The sequence below is a fragment of the Panthera leo genome, chromosome F2 (assembly GCF_018350215.1).
Source record: "Panthera leo isolate Ple1 chromosome F2, P.leo_Ple1_pat1.1, whole genome shotgun sequence".
In the NCBI taxonomy this organism is placed as follows: domain Eukaryota; kingdom Metazoa; phylum Chordata; class Mammalia; order Carnivora; family Felidae; genus Panthera; species Panthera leo.
The window spans coordinates 44,618,651-44,641,812 of NC_056695.1; the positions used below are offsets into that span (position 1 = coordinate 44,618,651).

Below are 23,162 nucleotides of genomic sequence, written 5' to 3' on the forward strand. Positions count from 1 at the left end.
GCGGGGCTCAAACTCGCGGACCGCGAGATCGTGACCTGAGCTGAAGTCGGACGCTTAACCGACTGAGCCACCCAGGCGCCCCATGCATCTGCCATTTTAAAATGGAATAAAAGCTCTCTGGAGATGATATACCTTCTCTGGTGGTCATCAGTGAACCTGCCGGCATCTCCCTTCTCTCCCCTCCAGGCACATGGTAAGGTTGCATCTCCTTGCTCCCTTGAAATGAGGAGTGGCCACGTGACTGGTTCTGAACACAGGGTGTGGCCAACCTGACACGTGTCACAGTGGAGCTTGTGTGACTTGTCAGTGCTCCTTCCCTTGCCAGGGTGACCACTAATGTTACAGAGGGTGAAGGCACCATCGGTGGGGTCCCTGGGTGAGAGCGACAGGAGCAGGGTATCTTGCCAAGCGGGGGTGGGCACGGAGCATCAGAAAGAAATGAGCTGTGTTACTATGCTGAGCCACTGAGGTTTCACGGTTGTTATCCATCATCCAGCCCGTCCTCACTAGTATACCTGCCTCGCCAGGAAAAGATAGAATCCAGGTGGTGAGTTTTTTGCAAAGACAGAGAGACGCAATACGCTGGGTGGCACAGTAAAATTTATTTGTCTTTATGATTTACACACAGTAATTAAACACACAAAAGACCAAACACGGTCAAGATGGCCATATGTAGCTTCGGAAATGACTGGTCCCAGATCAATCACGCAAACCTTCATTCAGCTTAGAAATGAGTTTCTTTTTAATGGTTTTAATCTTTTTATTCAGTCCCCAAGGCTGGTACAGTTCAGTACAAATGTTTCTGCTATTTTGTTATCGTCAGGCACATGATGTTTACCAATTCCCAGGAAATAAGTGAAATCAACAAAAAAGTCCTGTGACAATTGAGCATGTTTTCACAGGAATAAATTTGATGAGCTTATTACAGTTTGATACAGTTTAGCTATCAGACCTACATATGAAACATGAAACAAATTGCATTTGTTTTAAGGATTTATTTCTTTTAAAATATTTACCATACTTTTTTGTGCAAGAGTTCCATTGATTTCTTTGGTTTTAAACATTATAGCTCCGTGTGATCTAAATATAGTTTTATTTGTACCAAACATCAGGAATAAAAACATTAAACAAAATTTCAGAAGGTAAAAATGGAATTATTGCTTCAGTATAAAAAAATGTCTGGCCCATTTGGGTACTATTTCTATTATTGCTTTGCTTCTATTGGAAAACTATCCTGGAAATCAAGGAATGTACCCCCATAGCTCCCTGCTGAAAGTACAATTTGGTTGTACGTTATCATCTATTATTAATGCGCCCTACCTTCACCAAAGCTATCCTGATCTCGTCTTTAAAAACAAAACAAAGTGAAACAGCATAAATAAATAAGCTTACGTAGGGGATACAATAAATAAGCTACCAGAAATAAGAATAAAGAATATTGTAACATAAAGCCCTATGGTGCTGTACAATTAAACAATGGCTTCAGATTTTCAAGGTCTCTAAACACAGCTTTTGTTTTATAACACAGTTTTAGTGCTGGTATGCAGCTGACAGATCTAGAGAAGAATACCTTTCTGTTGTTTTCATTACCTAAGAATGAAAACATAGTGGCTATAGTTGTAAATTCTGCCCTGTGGAAATTTACTAGATAGGTACCATTGTCAATTTTGGACTGTTGCCTAGTTGTAGAGCACAAATCTTAGGGATTAAAAAAAACCCAATAATAATATTCCTTCAATTCTTAGTGGTTTCTTGGTCTCCAGAATAGTTATAGAAACAAACAGGGAAGAAATCAGACTCAAAAGTTTTGCTGCCTTCTTTTCTTCGCATCCATTGCATCCAGAATGGGTTGTCTTTTCGCCGTGTATCGTTGACGAAGCTCTTCTATTTCTCGTTCCATCATGGGGTCCAGTGCTTTTAACCGCATCTGTAGTTCTTCTAGACTTAGATTTTTTAACTAGAAACAGAAAAAAGTGAAGATATCAATACAGGATAAAATTATCTACAATAGGTTAAAATCTAATGGGGTTTAGCATGAATATTTCAGCGAACTCTCTACAACGTCTTTGAAATATGGTTCAATAACTAAAACAGGAATTCCTTCACTAAAGAACCAAAAAGTCACGCCTTATAAGAATCTTAATTCTGCAACAAAAGCAATAAAAAAAACCTCTGCTTTTAGGAAAGAACAAATGAGAAAAATAAGCAGATGAAAAGTATTAGTTTTTTAAAGAAGGGCAGAAAAACAAATCCACCATTGCCAACACACGGACTTTCAGGATATGCTCCGGATATATTCACTCTAACCTCTCACATCCTTGCCAGCTCTGGAGCACTGTCATAATTGTGAACACTTGAAGAGATCACCCAAGAATGTGACAAGATTGAATGCAGGTTAAATTACCCATTCTATCCTGCATTTTACCAATTGCTTCAATTTTAAGTACTTGTTTAATCAAAAAATTAAATTACCTAGAATACTTCTATCCCAAACATTTTGATACAATAAGATTTTTAATTTATGCCTCAAAATATCCCAAGCCTGATATATTAGTGCCGAGTAAATTCTGACCTGCTGGTCAATTTGAGAATAAACTATCAGCTTTTCACCACATACATTATAGTTCGACAATAATGATGTGATTTGACTAAATGATCTAGTTTGACCACAGTGATTCAGTTCAATTACTCTGGCTTCCAGAGACAACACTAGCAATCCTTTACTGGTTTTCTGTATAACAGGAGGTGAGAGGCCTCAGGTCAGGGGGATGAAATCCATTCTACATAACAGGATCTGTGGCATGCTGAGCTTTACTGTAATTATTTATATGTGAAAAAAGCAGGGCCCCTGGATGGCCCAGTTGGTTAAGGGTCCAACCTTGGCTCTCAGGTCATAATATTGCGGTTTGTGGGTTTGAGCCCTGTGTCAGGCTCTGTCCTGATAGCTCAGAGCTCGGAGCCTGCTTTGGATTCTGTGTCTCCTTCTCTCTCTGACCCACCCCACTCATGCTCTGTCTCTCTTTCAAAAATAAATACACATTAAAATTTTTTTTGTATGTGAAAACAGCAAGATATGGATTATCTCCTGAGAAACATATTTTAAGATGCCCTGAAATATATAACCTAACACTTGGGCTTTATCTTACTAACATTTAAAAAAAGTCTAAAACTTTGTCTCATTCCGAAACTATTAAAGCAATGGTGGCAGGTAAGTGGTTTTAAAAAATCTGTTAAACCACAGTGATTTACAGAATGCTATTACATATTCAGCATCTTGGTAGGTACTGTAAGGAAAGCAAAGAAGCACTGAACTATTTCCTTGCCTTAAGAAACTTGCAAATTGGGGCACCTGGGTGGCTCAGTCTGTTAAGTGTCTGACTTTGGCTCAGATCATGATTTCATGGTTCATGGGTTGGGGCCCACATCAGGCTCTCCGCTGGTGGTGCAGAGCCTGCTTGGGATTCTCTCTCTCTCTCTCTCTCTCTCTCTCTCTCTCTCTCTCCCTCTGTCTCTCCCTCTGTCTCCCTCCCTCCCTCCCTGCCCCTCCCCTACTTGCACTCTCTCCCTCTCTCTCTCTCTCTTAAAAAAAATAAAGGAAACCTGCATATTAGTCAGAAGGGTGAGATCAGCAACTAGAAATATGTGGGACTGACACAAGACCCTACTGCATATAGTACAGATTGACTGCAGTGAGAGGTTCTTAAGTCCATGAATAAGCTTCTCATGTACCCAATTTCGCAGGTTCAGTGTACATTTTCCTGGGGACAACATCTATTGCTTCTTGGTCTTTTTTTTTTTTTTTTTTTTAAACAGATTCCCAACAAAAAGAGAGAAGCGTCACTAAGCTGATCCCTTTTAGGGGAGCAGGGACCATGCTGGTCCTTGAAAAGGGGGTTGTCTCAGAGATGAGCAGGGCCCTGAGGAGGAAGCTCCACCATGTTGAGGAAGGACTATGGTTGCTGCAGAACCAGGGGCTGGTGGGGTCCCAAGCTAGGCAAAGCAGGGTTTGGACTTTAGGGAATCATGATCTGCTCCACAGCAGGAGAATTCCATGAGAGTAATTCAGACTTGGTCTTAATGTGATAACACTTGCAGCAATTTTTTGTTTTAATAAGAGAACTGTCTTCGGTTATTTTATGAGCCAAATCAGAAAGTGCTCTCATTACTTTATAGTCAACATGTCAATTTTAACCAAAAATAGCATTTTTCAGCTTGATCCTTCCACTTTCCTCACCTTACCTGGCCCTAAATTACTCTTGGTTCTAAAAAATCCATTCTCACTGAAAAAGGTTTGTCACCACTGAGGATACTGAAAAGAATGAGTCACAGACTCTGAAGTAAATTCAAAAGAGGCGTTCCAAAAATATAGGCATGACAGTGTTACGGGAAAGAGTATGTGGGCTCCCAGGATGATGATTCTGAAGGTGAGTACCACTTGCCTTGGTGTATGAAAAGTTCTGGTGTATACATATATATAATAATATATATATACAATATGCCCTGTCATAAAAAGAAGCTACTTTACTATAACACACCATTATAGGCATTTATATTATCATGCATTGTATTTTATCATATTCTTCACTAATTTTTAACCCAAGTACTAATCATGCCACTATTAATATGGCTAAATATGTTCAAATCTCTGGGAGGATAAAGAATAAGCCAATAGGGGACTTCAGAACTTTCTGAACTGGACGAACAGGTGATGGCGGCGGGGGGGGGGGGGGGGGGGAAGGGGATGAAGAACCAATTAGACACCACATAGGGCCTTGTTTCCCTGAGAAAGACGGGGCACTTGGGTGGCTCAGTCGGTTGAGCGTCCGACTTCAGCTCAAGTCATGATCTCGCGGTTTGTGAGTTCGAGTGCCGTGTCAGGCCCTGTGCTGACAGCTCAGAGCCTGGAGCCTGCTTCAGATTCTGTGTCTCCCTCTCTCTCTGCCCCTCCCCTGCGCGCGCGCTCTCTGTCTCTGTCTCTCAGAAATAAATAAATGTAAAAAAAAAAAAAAAAATGAAAGAAAGACACGTCCAGGTGCTGTCTACATGCGATCCCATTTCACTTTTGTCTCTTTTTCAGTCCACACTAATCTTCCCATCTCTGAATTTCAATATAACATTCATAATTTAAACAACACAATTTAGTATTTGATTCTAAATTTATTATTATTTTGTAATTGACTTTTATGAATGAGTTTCAGGTCCCCCTGTCAGATATTCTAAAAAATATTTAAACTTTAGATACTGTAAACATGGTTAGAAACGATCAAACTGTACTGCTAAATACCATGGCATGAGGATGGGTAAATAGAAATACAGAAAAAAATGATTCAAAGGAATGGGTTACTCTAAGATTAGGAGAAATAGCATCAAAGCAAAGGAAAACAATTTTTGCATTAACATATTCCTGTAAATATTTTATACTACCTTACTGGGGCAAATTACCAACAGTTTATAAATATTATATTACAGTAATGGACGAAATTCAGAGAAAGAAGCTACTTAGAAGAAAGTTTTCCCCCTCTAATAGACTTGTATATTTTCAATATGTAAAATGTGTGACGAACAGGTCTGTGATGTTGGAGAATCATCCAGGACTGTTAGGGAATTAGATGTTCCATATAAGAAAATTTATGAAGTACCTAAATCTTAGTTTTTTAGGTGGTAAAAACTTTGTTTCAACCGTTTTGAAGAGAAAATCTTTATGAAGTACTTTACAGAATATGCCGGCTTCTAAAGGAGAGGACACAGGACCTAAAGCAATCTTTCCTTAATGATGAATCCCCATTATTAATTTCTACTACTAATCTATGCCATGTATTAATTTCCTCTCTCCTTTTTGGCTTTTTATCTTCATTTGAGAGAAAGCTATCAGCTCCTTTTCATGACATAAAGAGAGAAAGATATCATTCTCTCTTTACATAGTTTGTTCATCTATTGGGAACCAGAAAAGTGATTGAACGGTCCTAGAAAGCATTACACTAAATAAAAATAAATACGTTAATGAAGGCCTGAGGCTGTTTTAGGAAAGACAGAGCATGGTTTTAGTGCTGAAGCTTGTACCACCTGTTTCTAGTGTTTTTGTTTTTTTAAAAAATTTGATTTCAGATTTGTGGCTCTGTAAGGTTGAAGTTACAGGAAATCTGACATCTATGTAAGAAACATACATAGTTACATTTTCAGGTGAGCTGTCAGAGAACTCCAGAGTACTCATTTATTAAAATATTTATTGGTAATTTCTATGGACCAAGCACGTGGATACAGAGATGAATAGAACACTCTACCTCCCACAGAGAACTTGCAATCTAGCTGGCAAGACAGGTCCACACACAGCTAATTGACTGAAGGATGGGTAAGCTGAGAAGATGGCAAATAGGACAGGGCAGAAGGGAAGCAGCATGAATAGAAATGTATAAGGTACCCAAATGCTCCATACTTTTGGAGACCTCAGCTGGCTGCTGGGATGTGGGGCGGATCCATGGGGGGAGGGGTCAGGAGAGGAGACAGAAGGAGACAGGAGACCTTTAAGCATGTTGCTACAAACTTTCTGTAGCGAAGAAGGAAATGCTAGATAATTGTGAACATAACTGGTGACATGATCATATATGAGATAGAAAAATGTACCTACTAGCAGGTATAGAAAATGGAATACCATGGGTGAAAATGGAGGCAGGAAGGCCTGTCAGCAGGTTACTGCACAGTCTGGTGAGAGGATGAGGCTTGGACTAGGAAAAAGGAAGTGGAGACTCAGAAGAAGGGAGGGATCTGAGAGACTTGGAAGTAGAACTGATAGGGCTTTCTTTGTTGACTGGTTGATTACGAAGGGTCAGGAAGAAGGAAGGGCTAGGATGATTCTGGCTTCAAGCTAGGGTAATGGGGTAGAGTTATCATTAATAAGGTACGGGAGTAGATCACATGACATTTTAGTCCTGCTGAGTTTGAGATATGAACAAGGCATCAAGGTGGAGACATTAGATATGGATTATAATTTGGAGTTTTGGAGTTCAGCAGAGAAATTAAAGCTACCGATTTAGGGAATCATCAGCATTTAGGCTATAACCGAAGCTCCTGATGAGGATCAGATTATCCAGGACAAGGTTTTCTCCTTGATCTTACGATCTATGGTATCCAACAAAAAATAATCCCCAAACTGTAGCCTTTGTTGCCAGAGGCTCTTCTCGTTTTGTTAATAGAAGAGAAATATCAGTAGATTTCTAAATAACTGGATCATGGTGTCATCTAGACAAAAAAAATGTGAATCTAACTGGTAGAAGTTTTCACTTTTTATACAGTGGGTATGATTTTAGACATGCACTTCTGGCTGAGTTCTGACTTATGATAAATCCTAATAACATATATTTAGCATTCTGCATTTCTGTAGCTACCAAGCCTCACAGGCATGAAAATGATTGCGGGGTTGGGAGAAATGGGGCAGGAGCAGCTTTTCCAAGCTCTTGGAAAGCACTACTGCTCAACGGCTTAGTAGTAAATAGGGTCACAAACCAGATAAAATTTTATGGAGACTCATAATGACAAACATGGTCCTGTAATATTAAACAATTCCACTATCATCCTTTTAAAATGCTAATCCAAATGAAAACAATTTTGGGGGCTAATGAGGATAATACAAGAAGGAAAAGTTGAGCTTCCTGAATTAGTATCAATATTACTGTGACAGAAGTTTCAGTCACTAAAATTAGCTTTCTTGAAAATCTTCACAAAAAGGAAAGGAAATCACTTCAGAATTCTTATGTTTATGGATCAACAGAGCTTGTGGTAAATTGACTTGAATTTATATATTTTTAAATATAGCAAAGAAATGTTACTTATGAACCATCTTTCTACAATACAAGGAACACAAAGTAGCTATATTACCATAGCCATCTGCCAGATGACTAATTCCAAAATAAATGCAGAGTAAACCATAGTTGTCAGTTTAGAGTTCTGTAAGTGAAGTCAGTGAAGAGAATTTTAGGTTATGCGTACATTGTGGTTATGGCTGTATGTGAACAAATGTATAAAAATGAATAACTCATCTCGAGATGGCTTTTATATGTTGTAGGCTAATTCTACTTAATAACATTTGATTTTGAATTTAATGGTAACACAGAACTTGCGCAACGAACGATGATTCTTAGATTTTCAGATCTTAACATTCTGAGAGAAAACTGTAGTTTGACAACTGTGACGAACATCAAGGATATATAACTTCATTAAGTGACTAAATGAGTGGACGTGCGGTAACAGGAAGGTCTTATCAGCAAAGACAGAACTTCTTCAAATTCACAGCCACAGAAAAGGAGATGAGTTTCAGGACAATACAGTTTTATTACCCGAGGCATGTTTTTCTATTCACAAGAATGTTTGCTTCTCTTGAACATTTGAAATGACAAGTATCAGGGGGCAAGACATATTAAGGACAGAGAAGAAAATCAATTGCCATAAAAAGAGTTTAAACTGAGGTCAGGTAAATTGAATCATATGAGCCTCAGAGAAACACTTTGTGAATCTGGGATTATTAAACACCACTGCATATGAACAAACCATTGTTTAACAGGAGCATAAACTATAAGGTTGGGTTATGAGTTAAACCTCACACAATCTTACTGCAAATGAAAACCTCAGAAATGATCTATTTTAGCTTCCTTATTTTGAGTGAGAAAATGGGAGCCAGCTTGCTCAAAGTTACAATGTTGGTTGATGGCAGAGATACAATCTGACCTCGAGGCCAATGCATTTTTTCATTATAACAACTTTGATGCATATGTTTTTTAACGTTTACTTATTTTTGAGAGAGAGAGAGAGGTAGGGAGGGAGAGAGCGTATGAGTTGGGGAGGGGCAGAGAGAGAGGGAGACACAGAATCCGAAGCAGACTCCAGGCTCTGAGCTGTCAGCATGGAGTCCGATGCAGAGTTCGAACTCACGAGCTGTGACATCATGACCTGAGCCGAAATCGGTTGCTTAACCGACTGAGCCACCCAGGCGCCCCAAGTTCGATACTTTTAGTTAGCACTGCCAGAGTGTTCAAAATGTTACGACACCATGAATGGGAAGGGTGTGGTGCCAAGAAATTTCCAGGGTCTTCAACCTGAGCTGAAAGGGAAAATAGCTGAAAGGGAAAATATTCAACTAGGAAGATCACAGTGAAGAGAAAACATTGCATACGATATTTTTATAAAGCAGTTTTTTTTTTTTTTACAATGAAATAAACTGCAGAAAGTCAGCACAAGGTAGAAATACCATTTTCTTTAAGTTTCAGGACACTCGGTAGACTAGGACTTCCCACCTCTTATAGAAAGGCTGTTTAAAACAAGTGAAAGAGTTTAAATATAAACACTAACTTTTAAACAATAATTAGAAGAGTAGATGGATTGCTTGTAAGTTAAAAAAGTCAAAACCACTTTTCAATAGAGGTCAGCATTTGTTTGAAAATTGGTATAGTTTGGGACATAAGTGACAGCTCGACCACACAGCCCATTTTGTTAATAACTGTCCTGGATTGTCACATCCAGGAGGTTGGGAGGATTACAGATCACTACCCAGCAAAACCATATTTCTTAGTAGCCCTTAAAAAAGAAAAAGCAAGTCCAAATAAATGATATGCAAATGAACAGCTCCCTTACTTACTAGCTCTTGCCTGACGCAGGGGCACAGACAACACAGTGGTGTGAGAAGATAGAAGGTAAGATTAAATCTTAAAACTGATCGTTTTGATAGCTCACTCTTTTAATCATTAGAATTACTTCTGAACTCTACGAGAACCAGAAAAGCTTCTAGTTACTGACCAAGAAGAGTTGTCAGTAATGTCAGAACTTCCTGCAAGTTTATGTATCCAACCTACTATAAAAACCTAATGGGGGCGCCGGGGTGGCTCAGTCAGTTGAGCGTCCGACTTCGGCTCAGGTCATGATCTCGCAGTTCGTGGGTTCGAGCCCCGTGTCGGGCTCTGTGCTGACAGCTCAGAACCTGGAGCCTGCTTCGGATTCTGTGTCTCCTTCTCTCTCTGTTCCTCCCCTGCTCATGCTCTGTCTCTCTCTCTCTCTCAAAAATAAATAAAGATTAAACAAAAAATTTAAAAAAAATGTAAAAACCTAATGTATTGTATTCAAGTGATAAGAGTGAATTACTTCCTAAAATAGTATCTTAAGAGCTCTCTGAGGAAAACACTTAGATTTTTATATTATTTTGTCAAAAACAGTCCCAATTACATGAGAGGTTTTTTTCAAAAGTCTTACTCTCTAAAAACAGCAGAAATAAGATTATGAAGTTTTAAAATGCATAAATGTGATAACATTCAAGACTCAACGGGTCCATGAGTTGCTGGTATAATCAGTCTGTCAAAATAAACACGACACCGTCACAATGAAGCAAATGGTCTTATATGTTAATGTTAACACATTTAGTCAAATAGTCAATCAAGAAAATCCTGTACAAGGTTTGCTGTGTTTACTGGGAAAACAAACTCTTCCTAGCAACTGTTTAAATCTCACAGATGCTACAGACCTTATTAGTGGCTTGTGATTAAAAAAATATGGATTGTTAATACCGTATCCTGACTCATCTATTCTCCCATCTGCTAGCAATTCTAACAATATGAACTATCAACAGAATGGCTAACAACAATAATTTTCTATGGCAATTTTGATGCTGAATTGCCTATAGCATTTTGTAAGATTTACCAGTGCATGCCTCAGACTGTTTTGAGTTGTTTGTGGCCTGGAGCAGTATACTCCTTTTCCCCCTAATATTCCATTGTAGCTCAAATTTTTACTGTGTTGAATGGAATCTGGTTCGGTTTTACAAAACACTGTTCATAGAGGCTGCCACACTCATTTTGCTAACAGTGAGAGTGGGAAATGCACCAAAATACTAGCAAAAATCCAGTCAAATCTGCCAATTAGTTTAGATATATATAAACAGGTAAGGGGCCTTCTTCCCTAAGACTGAACAACAGAGATCATGGGTATGACACTTGTTCAAAAACCATTGAAATACCAATGTATTAAGGCATTTCCTGATTTCATTTCCAGACTGAGAAGAATACACAAACTCTCAAGTCAATCCAAACTAGTATGAAGCCTGTTAAAGAAAGACATACAGATACATTTAAAATATGGAGTAATAAGGAGTTATAAAAATAACGAAGACTGTGATAATTTCACACTTGACACACTAAAGAGTAAAAATGGAATTCTTCACTGTAAAACATGCCCTTAAAAGCTACATTCACATTAATCTACTAGCAGAACCTTCTTCCCAAAACAGACACTATTTGGAGAGAGAATTACATGCAACCTTGTTTGAGCTGAGTGGCCCCTGTCTACAGCTGACTGACTAAATGACTATAAATATTTCAGGACTCTAAAGAGAAACTGCCATGAAGCATTTGTTTAACCTCAGGGCATCTAAAGTAAATTTAAGACACTGGGATTTTATTTTCATTCCCAAAGAAAAGGGAGAAAACCACTTCTTGTGGATATCAGTGGAGAAGAGAAAAGTGCTGACTACTAATCATTTACAATGTGTTAGACACTGTCCTACGCTCTGGGCATGAAGTCATTTAATCCTACCAATTACCTTATGGGGTAGATATTATCAGCCCTATTTTAGAGGTCAGGACACCAGGAGAGCCCAAGTGACCCACCACAGGTCTCCCAGCTAGACGTGTTCATGCAGGCACTCACAGCTCACATCAAACCCACTAATAGAAGTTGGGATTGGAGTCTACTAAGAGCTGTTTCCTAGGTCTCCCAAGATCTACAAGCACTTCAAAATCCAGATATCACATAAAACAGTTCCTGACAGATTGTTCAGAGATTAAAAGTAGGGAAGCACTGCTTTTAAAAATCCCAGCTTTCCTCTCAATGGAGTATTTTATTTATAAGTTATTGTTGTATTTTAGCTATAATCGGCCTTATGAAGTCAGTGATATGTTTAAGCATTTTTAATTTTATCAGCTCTCTAGCAAAATAAATACATTCCTACATAGTGATTTGGGATAGACACCATCATTTTATCAATAAGAGAAATGCCAAGACAAAACCAACAAGACATGTCCCCTTGATACAGAAGCAAGACTTGGCTTGTGCCCATTCGGACTGTCCGCTCGCTGCTTTGGTGTTGTGTTCAGCTGGGATCTCCCCATGAGCTGCAAGCTGGTAAGCATCCCTATCATCACCCTGATCTGGAGAAACTTGAGCCACCCATGTGAAAAAGGAATGATGACATTTCAGTTGCATTCCTTAATGGCAGCTGAATACCCATTCCTTCTATGCTTTTCAGTTTCTAGTAGTTTTGTCTGCTAAAAATATCAGGGAGGAGTTCATTCCCATACAGCCCTGTTATACTGTAAGCTGCTCTAAAATTCTAGGCCCAATACAACAAAATCTGAGTAACTTAAAACCAAATTACTAATTAAATCTTTCCAGATCTATTAAGGGCCAGATGAAGAAGTTCTATTAGCTTTGATGCCTTCTCTTAGCGATTCCGATGAATACTTTGAGTATCTTAAAACACTGATTAAGCCATAAATGAGATTAACAAATTGAGTGATTAACTTTGCTTATATATTTTATTTCTTTAAAAATTAACTTTATGACTAGTATGGAAGATAATAAACATTTCCAAAAACAGTCCTTGGGGAGGCTGGGTGGTGCAGTCAGTTAAGCGGCTGACTCTTCATCTGGGCTTGGGTCATGGTCTCGCAGTTCATGGGGTCGAGCCCCACGTCGGGCTCTGCGCTGATGGCACGGGGCCTGCTTGGGATTCTGTCTCTCTTTCTCTCTGCCCCTCCCCAACTTGTGCTCTCTCTCTTTCTCTCAAAAATAAATAAACATAAAAATCTTCTTTTAAATTACAATTTTTTTTACAAAGTCCTTAAAATATATCTGTAACTAGTTTATTGGGCAGTCAAATCTTTGTGTAACCATTATATAAACTTAAAAGAGTTTCATTTTTCTCCACTCATATTTTTTCAGCTGTGCTAGGCCAAATTTCCCTGACACATCCCTTAAGGAATCTTGGACAGATCTCACTGATTTCTGGTCACTTTTAGTTATTAAAAGTCCAGGCTAATTATAAACTTCAATGTCATATTAATGATAAACTTTGTTCCTTCCCTCAGTATGGGCTTGCACAGACCAAGAGGCTTACAGTGGAAAGAGAGGCTGCCTGCATCTAGAACCTTCTTCCCATCTCTTTTCAAGGTCTAGCTCCTCTGGTGCTGGGAGCTGGGAAGAAAACCGGGATCCTGTGATGGGAATGCTTACTTGTTGGTGGAAGGAGGTTTCAGTCCTGCTCTGGTTTGGTTGATTACTGGTGGTTTGTGACTAAGGAGTGTGTGTGGATTTCCTGACAGGGTGGGCAGTACTATCATGGTGCTCACCCCTCTTGAGAGCAGCTCTCTGGGTGAGGTATTGTCTCCTCTGGACTGGAAGCCCCCTTGGCAGCATTATGATGTCTGACCTCCGTGTTTAGAGCCACAGAGATTGCAGAGGTTGTTCTCCATACTTTCCAGGGGCCACCAGGACCCAAGGAAAGGGAGAGGTACCCTAGTCTCTTCTTTCCTAGAATACGCCAACATGACCCCGGTTACCCTGCAGGCCTTGGCTCCACCTACAGAAGTCTGCTACCTACAGAACTCTTTGCGAGAGACATGGACATCGCTCTCTTATTCCAGGCATCTTTTCCTTATGTCTATGTTAATATGCCCCCCCAGACTCCCAGAACTTCCCCACTGAGTTCTGCTCTAGTGGCACGTCAGTGGGTTTCCTGGTTCAACCAGCTTAGCGAGCAGCTGGCTGGGATACTAGATGCCAGTCTCCCTTTCCTGCAGGCACCACCAATTTGTGACTGGCTCTCTGGAAGACATCCCATCCCTCCACCCCTGACTTTAATCGAAGCAAGAAGAGAGCTACTTTCTTCTTCTACTAGACCACTGGATTGTGAATTCCATAAGGGTAGAACTTTCTCAATGGCTGCACCCCCAGTGCCTAGAACACTACCTGGAACAGGTACCTAATAAATATTTACTGAATGAAAGAAGGATGGTAGGGCTTTTAGTAAACCCTGGAGAGAGATGTCTGGCCTCAATTGTTGGTGGCTCTCCTCAAAATATGGGGTACTGCAGTCTTCAGCTACGGTCTCTAGTGCTAATGTGTGGCAACAGGAAAAGTCCCCTTCAACACTATGGCACATATCTGTTAACTCCAAAAAAGTAAAATAAAATAAAAAAGTGTGTGTGTGTGTGTGTGTGTGTGTGTGCGCGCGCGCACATGCGCTCACACTATCAAGTAGGAGCACTTACAACTTAAGTAAAGGAAAAGGAGTATCTGGGAAAATCAGGGTATTATCCAGCATATTTTGTTTATTCCACTACAGGATGGTCTCATGCTCCATTACATGTTTATTCTGCAAGCCGGATAATACATTTATTTTGATTCCGACTCATTCTTTTCCAGAAAAATGGCTTCTGTAAAAAAAATTCTTCAAAATGATAATAAACACCACAGTTTACTCTTTTGACAAACATGCATTGAATGAAGTGCCCTGGGAGGATAGAGTTCTTACCAATATCACCAAGAACAACCATTTGTAGCTTTCTACTGCAGCAGTTTCACAAAACTTACTCTGACAATTTAAATTCCTATCTTAAAGATGCAAAATTTACTTCGACAAATCTCTAAAAAGTTTAAAAATAGAGGTCAGCTGAAAACCACAAATCATGAAACTCAGATTGCAATGATTTTTTTAAGTAGTGAAACAACACCTACAAATAAGCAGGTACCTCTGACTCTAGTTTTGAGGCATCAATCTACCACAGAAGAGGAACCACGGTCTGACGCAAATATGGCAAAATATTTTTTTAAAACTTAGCAAAGACAAATTTTGATCAAAGTTATTCATCCTTACTTGCCACATGGGCCTCAGAAAATAAAATTTACCAAAAATATAACATTTAACATAAATATTACTTTTAGATTGGCATGATTGGTGGCTGAAACAGTATTTTAAATTTCCCAGATATTAACATACAAATTCACGAATTCAGTCAAAACTCCGGGAAGATATTCAGGGATTTAAAAGAATACACATCAGAGAGCTCCTATGAAACGTTAAAAGAAAAAAAAAATTCCTGCCTACTTTAATAACAATCAGTCTTATGCAAACTTCAAAGCAAAACCACTAACTGAGTAAAACTGAAGATGACAGCTTCTGCCCTTGTCCTTTCGTTAATAACTTTTAAGATATGTTCATAAATGTTATTAATCTAAGATAAAACAGAAAATGAGACTAAGTGAACATAAAACTGGCTAAATTAAATGTGTCTTACGGGGGGGGCATCAACTTGCAAACGTAATGTTTCAAACTTTCGACTTTCTGGTTTAGGGAGAGGACAGTAGTGTTTATGAGGTATGTCGTCATCTTAGACTCACAACTATTATGCGTAAGTCACTGAAAATTAAGATGACAGTAATATGCCAGTGTCATTTGCAAGCAAAATAGCTTAAGGGTAAAAATTTATAGCAAACTAAAATTTTTACACTTAGGGGACTACAGTAAAATGAATTTTTCATGAAGGCTTTTTTTTTTTTTTTTTTTTTTTTTGGTCTGAGAATGGCACTAAATTAGATTTTTAAAAATTGTTTTTGGTACCAACTAATTTAATAGAGAACATGGCATCAAACTCGTATTTGTAATACCACCTTGTAAAATGAGCACATTCCCAACGTTCCCAGAACTTTCCAGCGTGGGCTTGGAACAAGCTATCGCTATCACCTCTCACAGAGGCAAGCACTTTTGGTGAGATCTTCCCTTGAATCAAACACCTGCTTGCTGAGTGCGCCACCACCAATGCGGACATGGGAGCGGAAGCAAGAACTGGACATTGAGGGATTCACCTTAACTGGCCAATCTCACTTTGCATCTCCTGGGAAGCCAGGAGGTTGTGGTCTCTTGTGGAAACTTGGGGATCAGAATGTGAGCTCTGGCTTGAATACTATACATTAATATGAAGTGGTTTTGCTAGCAAATCTTAACATTTTATTTTTCAGGATGAAATTTCACCTCAGCCTTAAATGGTCCAATTTTAATAAGGATAAAAAGAAAAATGCATCTTTAATTACTTATCAAATGAAAGACATACTATTGGTTTACCTCCTGTGGAAAAGTAACAAAAAAGCATATGGCTGTTAAATTCAATGTGCTCTTGAGGAACTTTCCGTAAAATGTTTTTAGCAAGTGACTGGCACATGCTGTTATTCAGAGGAGCTAATCCACTGGATGATTATCCTGAAATTATTTTGTATTAGTATACAATATCACGTAACTTCCAATCCTTAAGAAATGACCCAACAGACCTCGTACCAACAAATGTCAGAATTCTCCAAAGCATTCTTAGACAAAAATATTGTGAGAGAAATTTCCTTTGCCTCATTAGATTCAGAGCAGGAGGAAGTCATTTTGAAAGATACTGCATGCAGAGGAATTACCTTCAAACTGACTTAAATATTGCAAATATTGTAATCTGGTCTACACAACACTGTCCGTTTTTCGGTTCCCATGACACCCACCCCATTTTTAGTTAGGAAGATCCAGGTGAATGAACCTCTTCCTGCTCTAAATTCTTTTAACCAAAATGCATAATCTTCTGTCAGGCAGGCCCACTCCAGTCCTGGGGTCACCAATCCACACATCTCTCCTGCTCACCCAGAGGGAAGAAACAGGCACTGGCCACTACTCAGAGATAAGCTCAAGGCCTCCTCTCAACCCTACTCATTCCAGAGTCTTCTACGTAGACCACCCTCACTCTCTTAGCCCATCTGACAGAAAAGCTGACTGTGCTCGACCATGCTGTCCAAGGAAGGAGAGAGGACTCTAAAATACTGAGGCAGTGGCAGATTTTGTCAGCTATCTCCTAGTTTTCTATAGTTTTTCAATCACTAGAAATTTTGTTTTTTATTGACCTTTAATGAATGTCATCCTGAATTATACCAACTAAAAATGAAGAGGGCAGATTTCCTACTAGGTAGTTTTGCTAGGTCAACAGCAGTGGAAGTTTCCCCATCCCCTGCCAAATCTCTGCTCTGAGTATAAAAATGAAGGCACTGTTTATTGATTTTTAAGTAGTGGGTTTTTAACTTTGCAGAATGATGAAGTACTGAATAATTGGTAACTATTTTGTAAAATCTCTTAAATCTCATTAAGAAATTAACTTATAGGATAACTGAGAGCAGCAAAAGTGGAAGCAGTAGGATAGAATACAATTAAATCCTCCTAAATCAACTGAATTGTGACCACCGTGATTTCTGAATGGGTGAGCCTCTTTGAAAAGGGCAGGGGTAACATGAAAAGCTCAATTGGCTCAGCGTTAACAGGTTTACAAAGGAGGGGAATAGGTTTCCAGCTCAATCCCTGGTCCCTGAGAAGGCAGATGGGCCAATATCAGATCAATGGTGATTGGAACCCGAGAAAGCATGACACCACTGAGTTCTACAGATCATGATTAGTGGCAGTTCCTGAACCCCTCTCACAAGGGCAAGCTCTCAGTCTCTAAGGAAGGGCTAGGTCGCTGGCTATCGGCACCCTCTAGTGGCCAGATTTGGCACCACATGTTGTCTGCCTTCTCAGAGCAGAGACCTGCTTCCATTTTTTTTTTTTTTTTTTTTTTTAAAGCATAGTATACAGTATTTCAGAATCTTTTTTGGTTAGAGAAAGAATCACCACTACCATTTCTGGGCTACAGGTATGTGGCCAACTACTTACTAGGTGTAAATCTGGAACCCCCAAAAGTAAGCTATTGTAATGATTCAAAGAGAGAAAATGTTCTTCCAAAGGTATTTAAAATCTCATGGGTGAAGCTACTTAAATGAAAAGATCTGGTCAGAACTTGGCTATTTATAATTTAATCTTCTGAAGGTACTTATTTTATAAGCAATATTATTTTATATATTGATTCATATCACTATAAATTTCATACACATCACAGCTCACATCTATTGAGCACATGGCACTGGCAGACACTATGCTGTTAAATGACTCTGCTGTCATCTGAAGGGCAACTGTTCTGTGAAACAGTACTGTTAACACCACCATTTTTCTGAGTTAAAATTGTCAGGGGCACCAAGAATTTAAACTTACCCAAGACACTTAGCTGCTAAAAGGCATGGCCAGGATTCGAATCCAAGGCAGCCTAATTTCAGAGCTGGCACTTTGAAACATTACCCTATACAGAGATACATAGTTTATCAGCTGCAGTAATTTTCCCCCCAAAAGAGATGGTTTCTTAGAGATTTTTAAATTAGATGTAGATTAGCACAGAAACTTACGAGTCAGTGATGCTTAAGTGGTAAGTGAAAGCCCTGTGCTAGCTGTGTTCATTTCTTATCACGCTTATTCAAGTGTGCTTTCGAGTCAAAGGGGAGCTTGTAATTGGCCAGGAGAGCCTGGGGTCTAATATTTTTCACATCATAATACATTTTAAAATATTTTACACTTTACATGTTTACAGACATATCAGATGGACCTCATAGTAATTCTGTGAAATGGGACAGATAACTTGGAAATAGGCATTATTCTGACTTTATAGATAAGATTAATGAGGTTTAGGGGCGCCTGGGTGGCTCAGTCGGTTGGGCCTCCGACTTCGGCTCAGGTTATGATCTCACGGTCTGTGAGTTTGAGCCCCGTGTTGGGCTCTGTGCCAACAGCTCAGAGCCTGGAGCCTGCTTCAGATTCTCTGTCTCTGTCTCTCTCTGACCCTCCCCCGTTCATGCTCTGTCTCTCTCTGTCTCAAAAATAAACATTAAAAAAAAAAAATTAATGAGGTATAGAATGATTTAGTGGCTTCCTTAAATAACACAATTTCCTCAAAATCTAAGATCTCAAATGACTGAATGTACAAGGTATTATGCTAAGTCTACAATCTTTATCTTCTGTTACACGGAAGATAAAAATGAGAATTTTCACAGTAAACCGAAAGATGTTTTATTTATGCCAAAAATCTGGTTTCATATTATTTCTGATTTGTTTACAAGAAATAATTTAATACTAATTACTATACCTGAACTAGCAAAAATCCACAGAAGAAGGTAAATGAAAATCAGTAGGTAAAAAGCAATAGAAAAAAAAAAATAACAGCTCTGGATCATAAAATCCATACTAAATTGGGAGCAAAATGGCCCCCAAATTATGAGGTTAAGATGAATGATTATGCAAGCACTTAGCATTTTAAAATTCTTTAATTTTGTAAAGTACCTTCAAAAATGTGTTACTTTTTGATAACCCCTGAGAGATCATTAGGAGGCATAATAGCCTTTATTTATATGGCAGATAAAGAACAGATCAAAAGTACTATGAAAGGAAGCTATTACTTTTGATTAAAAGAAAGTAGTTTGTGATTCTCATAACAAGACAAAGCTCCAAGTTCTTTCTGAATAGAAAGCAATGCAGTGTAGAAACATTCCTGCCCATCCATCTTCCATACACTCTGCTTTAAGGGAGGATTCATACCTCCCCTCTGATCCAAGGCCAGATTGCCAGGGGTGGTCTTAGAAACCTAACTATATGGTTCTCTTTCTTTGTGCACCATCAAACTCTTTACGCATCAAAACTGAGATACTTTCCAAATACATCCTGTCTTAAACACAGCAAACCACCCCTCTAGTTGCCATACTTCTCTTTTCTCCTCTTGAAAGTCAAACGTCTCAGATGTGTGGAGAAAAAGTGTCTACTTTCTAAAATGGTAACCACACTTCAACTCACCTCACACTGTTTCTGCCCCCTCATGTTCTCCACACCACTCTTCTTAAGTCACTAAAATCAAATGAATTTTTATAGTTTTTATCTTGTTTGACACCCCTCCCCCCCCCACCGCCCGCCAAGCTGCACTTTACACTACTGTTCACTCCCTCCTTCTCCTCCTTCAGGTCCTAACCTAGCAATTAGCAGGTGCCTAATAAATTCTTGTTCAATAAGCTAAAAGAACTAAGCATAAATATATCCCCATAGTCCAAGAGTTTTCCTAGTCTTGTAAATATCTTTTCAGGGTCTGCAGTTTCTCTTGATTCTGTTGAATTTTGAGGTGGAATTTTGCCTTGACCAGACACTGAAAAGCTTGAATTCTTACTAATCAATGTGTAATTTGTCTAAAGAGCGGCCTATCACAGACAAAAGAGTAGATGCTACTATTTTAGTAATATCTGCTAATAGTAGATAGTAACAAGGGATGATGCATCATCACCCTGGCTGTGACTCATAAATAATACATTAATAATGAGTGCCATTTTACATTTCAAAAACCACTGTGGAAGATTCTGTGTATCAATTTATCAATGTTTATCATCACTATGGCACATTTAAAGGTACGCGGAACAATTCAATATTAATCATTAAAGATGTTACTGTGATGGTGTTTCGTGAAATCAGAATTCATCCGTATACCCACATTCAACAAACTAAAATGTCTTGATCAATATATTACCACAATTTTCATATTAGGAGCCTCAATTCAAATCGTTGACATCTTACTGTTGGGTAGAGGCCAGAGGTTGGTAGACTCTCAGGTTCGAGTGCCTGAAAGGCTTCTGCTTAACATGTGAATATCAACTTGGTCAGAGAGACCAAGAACAGTGGCCAGAAGAGGAGGCAGAATGTAGAATACCTATCTACATAAAAAATAATGAGGGAAAAGACCATGATGACAGAGATGGTTTCCCTTAGCTTACCTCAAAAGCCTTTCATTTCTCAAGCCCAATGAAGCAGTGTTAGAGTTGACTGCAATAGGTTTTTTACTAGATTGTTCTGAAGGCTGCTATGTTTTGGAAAGTAAAAAATCTAGTATCAGAAACATTAATCCATAATAAGATTAAATACTATCTGAAGAAAATACCTCCAGGTCATATAACAAAAATGAGGTCTGAGCAGAAAAAGCATGCATCTGAAATATTTAAAAATAAAGACAAATCTTTTTTTTAAGTTTTTTTTTTTTTTAATGTTTATTTCTTTTTGAGAGACAGAATGTGAGCAGGGGAGGAGCAGAGAGAGAGGGAGACACAGAATCCAAAGCAGGCTCCATCCAGGCTCTGAGCTGTCAGCACAGAGCCTGATGTGGGGCTTGAACTCATGAACTGTGAGATCATGACCTGAGCCAAGTCAGACGCTGCCCAAGACAATTAAATCTTTTAAGGGCTTTTAAAGCAACATCTGACAGCTATACTGTAATAAAACTAAACATCAAGCTTAAAGAAGTGAAACAAAACACTGCCACCATGTCCCTGTGGGCTAAAACTTTGAGAATCTTGTAAACAGCAGGTTTAACAATAATAATTTCCCCCCAAATTTGGAACAATGCTCCCCTAGAATTTCTTGTTCTATGTGTCAATGACCTTTTTTTTTAATTTTTAAAAAAATTTTTGAATACTTATTTTCGAGAGAGAGAGAGAGAGACAGAGTACGAGCGGGGAAGGGGCAGAGAGAGAGGGAGACACAGAACTGGAAGCAGGCTCTGGGCTCTGAGCCATGAGCACAGAGCCCGATGCAGGGCTCAAACTCATGACCGGTGAGATCATGACCTGAGCCAAAGTCGGACGGACGCTCAACCGACTGGACCACCCAGGCGCCCCTCAATGACCTTTCTTAGCTTACTCCCAAGTGGGACCATTTGAGCTGCTGATTAAATTCTTATTTAATCCTAACAGCTAATCATGACATACTGGTCATGACATAATCATGACAGTTGGTCATGACTAAGTATAGGAGACAGAGTAGCGTGATGTTCAAATTTATTTTAAAGTTAGGGGCGCCTGGGTGACTTAGTCAGTTAAGTGTCCAACTTCGGCTTAGGTCATGATCTCGTGGTTCATGAGTTTGAACCCTGCCATCGGGCTCCCTGCTGTCAGCTCGGAGCCTGGAGCCTGCTTGGGATTCTGTGTCTCCCTCTCTCTCTGCCCCTCCCCTGCTCATGCTGGGTCTCTCTCTCTCTCTCTCTCTCTCTCAAAAATAAATAAAAACATTAAAAAATTTTTTTAAAAAGAAAGTGAACTATGTAGCACCATAAGCACTATCTATACCTCAGATACACTTCAAGGCAAAGGTAGATACATTTCAAGGCAAAGGTAGATACACTGGGCAGAGAAAACGTCAACATTTGACACTTGACATTTAATCCAATGCACTTAATGTAAGTTACAAGTTTTTATTCAAACTCTTGGGGGAGAAAAGTTTCATGTTCTAAGTGTATGCAACGTAATAATGTCCTCTGTTTTCTCCAGATAATTTGTCAAAACCAAAGGTGTAGAGGGAAGGTGAGAGTCATGCAGTGATTTTCTTGCAGATGTGAAGACTTGGGAGCACCTTTGTCTAGTGCTCAGAGCTTTACTGCCCCACAAACTCTAACACGGGGCAGAGACTTGGGAGAGGTGACGAAAGGTCCAAAATAATTACTGGGACTAATCAGAATTGCAAAGGACACTGACATGAGGTCACTGTAACAGAGTTATACTTTATACTTATCAGCAGTCTTAAATGGCTATGGGTAAATGTTCTGGTTGTGTGGGCCCCTTGTAACTAGGATATTCATTCCAACAGAAAAGGGGGAAAATTGATTCCAGGTGAGAACAATGTCTCTTTCTCTCTCTCTCTCTCTTTTTTAAGTTGAGAACTGACAATCTTGTTACTGGCAAATGAAAAAGGCAAATACAGGAACAGATTTTAGAGGTGCAATAAAACACAGCTTACCAAAAAAAATCAACGTGGTACTTCTAATGACATAAATAATAGATACTGAGCAAGTGACAATTATTCATAATTTATTTCATTTCAAAAATAACCATAGCCAAAACCATTTTTAGATTCAACCCCCAAATTTTTCAAGTTCTCTAAGATTTATAAATTATATCACTGTTGATGATTTCCTCTCCCATCACATACATGTCCATTGAAAGACAAGTCCTAACTCCAGCTCCATAGCAGCCAAGATACATCCACGATGGCCATGGCTGAGGACTGATGGTTCCTGTACTACTCCTATCCACAAATCCCACTCATGGGTTCTTTCCCAAGAGTCCCTTAGCAGTTCATTCCGTAACTTCCCATTCCACCAGATGCCTTCCACCAGAAATGGTCACCCCTGCAGCTCTGACTGCTGGACAGGCATGGAAAAGCTTCA

General features: G+C 39.1%; 1 protein-coding gene and 1 long non-coding RNA gene across 3 annotated transcripts in view; one reads left to right on the top strand and one right to left on the bottom strand.

Annotated features, from left to right (window-relative positions):
- The first annotated feature begins 333 nt into the window (after positions 1 to 333).
- Positions 334 to 23,162, top strand: part of LOC122210470 — a 33,128-nt gene continuing 10,299 nt past the window's right edge. Inside the window, exons 1-4 of one of the 2 annotated variants that reach the window (XR_006198077.1) lie at positions 334 to 547; positions 12,068 to 12,156; positions 13,122 to 13,203; positions 13,568 to 14,010. This is a non-coding gene — a long non-coding RNA (uncharacterized LOC122210470). Of the gene's footprint in view, positions 548 to 12,067; positions 12,157 to 13,121; positions 13,204 to 13,567; positions 14,237 to 23,162 lie in introns of those variants that run through there. The other variant, XR_006198076.1, reaches the window with a different exon arrangement.
- Positions 1,730 to 23,162, bottom strand: part of STK3 (serine/threonine kinase 3) — a 282,817-nt gene continuing 261,384 nt past the window's right edge. Inside the window, exon 11 of the mRNA XM_042923147.1 lies at positions 1,730 to 1,957. Coding sequence (XP_042779081.1) covers positions 1,799 to 1,957 — 159 coding nt within the window. The 3' untranslated portion in view covers positions 1,730 to 1,798. The remainder of the gene's footprint in view (positions 1,958 to 23,162) is intronic.